General features: G+C 43.7%; 1 protein-coding gene across 1 annotated transcript; it reads right to left on the reverse strand.

Annotated features, from left to right (window-relative positions):
- Positions 1-389: 389 nt before the first annotated feature.
- On the reverse strand, positions 390-3971 carry LOC111237352 (C-C chemokine receptor type 9-like). The gene is made up of 3 exons (XM_022766412.1): positions 3910-3971; positions 3024-3113; positions 390-2795 (listed from the first exon to the last, which is right to left on the reverse strand). The coding sequence occupies exons 2-3, from the start codon at positions 3069-3071 to the stop codon at positions 1716-1718; spliced, it is 1128 nt and encodes a 375-aa protein (XP_022622133.1). The 5' UTR covers positions 3072-3113; positions 3910-3971; the 3' UTR covers positions 390-1715.
- Between the last annotated feature and the right edge of the window lie 344 nt (positions 3972-4315).

A 4315-nucleotide genomic window follows, 5' to 3' on the forward strand; every position in this document is an offset into this window, starting at 1 on the left:
GACTCCAATGAAGGAGTAGAACCATCTCAAGGAGGATCAGAAGAAATGGGAGAAATGGGCATGTGAGTTAAATATGAGTGTCACAGCAAAGGGTCTGAATATTTATGACCATGTGATATTTCAGTTTTCCTTTTTTAATAAATTTGCAAAAAATTCTACATTTCTGTTTTTTTCTGTCAGGATGCTGAGTGACATTAATGAGGAATAAAATGAACTTTTTCCATTTTAGCAAATGGCTGCAATGAAACAAAGAGTGAAAAATTTAAAGGGGTCTGAATACTTTCCGTACCCACTGTATGTTGATCATTATAGATTAATCTGATGATTATCATCAGAATTAATAAATTGATTGAATGATTACAAATAACCATTTTCAGAATAGTTGATAATTCATTTTCAGCCAATAATTAATTTAATTAAAAGCTTCATGTTTTATGTTCAGTATTACAGTACTTCATTACATCACACTGTGTATTAACCAGAAACTGAAACACCGGTAGAAACAAATAGAAAAGAAATGTTGGCTCTGATTTGGGCCAAACTTTATAAAGTTCATTTCTTTACAGACAACATTTTATTTTATTTACCAAATGTGTAAAAACTGTCTTCAGCCTCTGTCCCCAAAGATTTTAACATTAACAACTTGAAGAACTAATCAGAAATATTAAAGGTATAAATGTTGGTTCTGTGTGTTCTCTGGTTCCCGCTCAGATTTTTTACATAAACAGGATGAGAGGAGGAAGGATGTGAAGAAACGAGTGTGACTACTTTGATCAACTTCCTCCTGTTTTTCACGCTTCAACTCAAACACACACTTTGTTTGACACACACTTTAATATTTGAATATGTAAAGAAACATTTACATTCACTTCATTCTGAGACCACATGTTGACATACATGACCAAAAACAGCCACAAAAACTATTTACAACAGAAAACATCCGCGAATATAAATGTCCATGTTAGCATCCTACTGCCTCTGTTAGCATCTGTTAGCATGTGTTAGCAGCACTGTTCAGTGGTGTCTGACAGTAACAGATGACTTTTCTATGAATGAATGTTCAGCTTTCATTAAACAAACAGAACAGAGATAAAATCACATGATCTGACAGAGACGCAGCATTGGCTCAGTTTAAGGCTCCTCCTTACTTCCTTCATGTGATGTGTTTCCTGTTCAAACAGGAAGCTGCAACACAGTCAAAATGTGAGGAGGTCACATGACCCAACATTCTTCAATAACAGTGGCTAAAAATCACACAGTTTGTGGCAAAAAAGAATTTCACATTTAACATAAACGCAGGCCCTGAGAAAGTCCTGGAAAAGTCCTGGGAAAGTCCTGGAAAAGTCCTGAAAAGTCCTGCAATGTCATGAGAAAGTCCTGACAAAGTCCTGGAATGTCTTGAGGAAGTCCTGGAAAATTTTCTGGAAAGAAGTTTGAGGATGTCAGGATTCTACATTCAAGACCTTCATTCAAGGATTTCAAAAGCAGCTTGAAGCTAAATTGAAGTGAGACTGGATTAAGAGATGAGGCAGTGATGGGGCAGTGATGGGGTGTGATGAAGAGTGATGGGGTGTGATGGGGTGTGATGAAGAGTGATGGGGAGTGATGGGGAGTGATGAGGAGTGATGGGGGAGTGATGAGGAGTGATGGGTGATTTCACTCCTCTGTTGCCATGACAGCTGCTGCAGCACAAACAGGAAGTATCCGCGGCATGTCTACAGGGACAGGGCCTGCGAGGTGTCGCTGTCTGACATCACCGAGGCTCGGGTTGAGCCCAGCGGACTCTTGCTGGTCTTACTCAGCTGACTTTTGTGGGCCTGTGATTGGCAACTGCAGCAGCGCAGAAGCCGCAGCACATCCTTGCGGAAACGCACGCCCATGAAGGCGTAGAGGAAAGGGTTAAGGCAGGCGTGCATGTAGGCCAGACTCTTCAGGACCTCTTCCACCATGTTGAAGCGCTTCACCTCCTCACAGTCGGTCATGGTCATGTTAGAGGCCTGCGCCGCCTGCATCACCAGCACGCCATTGTAGGGCAGTTGTGACACAACGAATACCACCACCACCACCAGGATGACGCGCATGGCTTTGTGCTTCTGGAAGTTTCGGGTCTTGAGCAGCGTGGCGACAATGATGCTGTAGCAGAAGGCCATGATCATGAAAGGCATGCAGAAGCCCATGCTCACCTGCAGCAACAGCACCAGGATCTTGGTGCTGTTGCCCAGGTGAGCGGGATACACCATCCTGCAGTTCTGATGCGAGTCTGTCTTTGCAATGGTGGCGTACATGAGCTCGGGCACCGCGAGCAGCAGGGCCAGCAGCCACACCGCCAGGCACACCAGCCGGCTGTGCCGGCGGCGCTCCATCTTTGAGTTTTGCGCCTTGGTGGTCTGTACAATGACGATGTAGCGGTCGACACTGATGCAGGTGAGCAGCATCATGCTGCTGAACAGGTTCACCTTGTAGATTGTGGAGGTCAGCCTGCAGATCGTGGAGCCGAAGCTCCAGCCATGCGATGCCTCAACAGCCCACAGGGGCAGCGTGAACAGGAAAAGCAGGTCGGCCACCGCCAGGTTCAGCAGGTACACGTCCGACATGGTCTTCAGCCGCCGGCGGAAGTTCAGGTAGATCCACACCACGGCCAGGTTCCCTGCTCCACCCACCAGAGCGATCATCCAGAAGAGTGGTGGCTCGTACTGACCCCTGAACAGCCGCACTGATTCCCGGTCACACATCAGGTCCTCGTAGTCGCTGTAGTCCACGTCGGTGGTGGGGGAAGGGCTGAAAGAGGATGGGTCCTGACAGGAAGAGACAACACACCTGAACTCCCCTGAACTCACCTGAACACACCTGAACACATCTGAACTCACCTGAACTCACCTGCAGGAAGTCTTCATACATTAAACCTTGTATCTCCATTATGATTTTAATGACATTTGATTAATCTGATAATTGAATCAGTTAATTTGTAGAATAATAAAACAATCAGACTCATCAATAACTGATAATCAATCATTATTTGTTACCTCTGTGGTGAACATTGTGATGTTCATGATGTCATCCATGGAGGTCATGTGATCAGATACTTGTTTATGTCGATGAAGTCATTCAGTGACCTTCACAGAAACGAATAAACAAACAAACAAACAAATAAATAAACAATAGGTTCAGGACAAACAAAAAAAGATATCATTTGTTACAGTGCACCTCCTCCTCTACTACTACTACTCTCTATTTATACTAGTAGTGCATTACATCTCAGAGTACATGTTGTACTGTAGTATTAGTGACTTCACAGGTTCAGATTATTAAAGTAATTAGTGATGAGATGTTATTACAGGTTAATCTGCCTGGCAACTGAATATAAAGTCATTAAAACCAACACATGAATCAGTAACTGAAATATCATACACATGAGCTCTTCTTCTGTGGTGCTGATACTTTACTCCCACATATTGATCTAAAATCGGTAATGACTGGTTTATTGATCTATAATTGGTACAGATGATGTAATCAGATGAGGATATATAACGGATAATACAGTGAAATAGACTCATATAAAACCTGTAGAACAAACACTGAACTTGAATAAAGACTTTTTGAAAAATTAAGTTACAGTCTGTTATGAAGCAGTTCAAAGCTTTGATTAACAGCCGAGTCACATGTCAGATCAAAAGCTTTCATGTGTTCATCGTCTTCATCAGGACACTGTGTCCGACATGTTCATGGCAAATTCACAAATATCAGTTTATTCAGCTGCAGGTTCAGACAGACAGACAGACAGACAGACAGACAGACAGACAGACAGACAGACAGACAGACAGACAGACAGAAAGACAGACAGACAGAAAGACAGACAGAGACCCAGAGACACAGACAGAGAAAGAGAGACAGAGACAGGTGTGGACTTACAGTCGGTGGACTCCTCGTCTCAGCAGCGTCTCTCAGTCTGAGCTGTGTTGACTTTGTGTCCGTTAAACCACGAGATGCGATGAGTCAAAGCAGAAGTTGGGGGGGGGAGGAGCCACAACCATCACTGTGGAAATCTTTAAAAAGAGAAAGACTTTTTAAAGTAATTTTTTTTGGCCATTTTTCAGATAGTGAAGTGAGAGAGAGAGAGGGGCTGAGAGGGGCTGACATGCAGCAAAGGACCACAGGTCTGAATTGAACCCATGGTTGCTGTAGTTGGGACAGAGCCCATGTGGTACGAGCTCTACCAGGTGAGCCACCGAGGTGCCCTGAAGAGGAAGACTTTTTATTCAAATGTGAAACATGCAGATGGGCTCAGTGTCCCCAAAGAGACAATGATCCAATCTCA

The sequence above is a fragment of the Seriola dumerili genome, unplaced genomic scaffold (assembly GCF_002260705.1).
Source record: "Seriola dumerili isolate Sdu_G_001 unplaced genomic scaffold, Sdu_1.0 BDQW01000850.1, whole genome shotgun sequence".
Taxonomy (NCBI): Eukaryota; Metazoa; Chordata; class Actinopteri; order Carangiformes; family Carangidae; genus Seriola; species Seriola dumerili.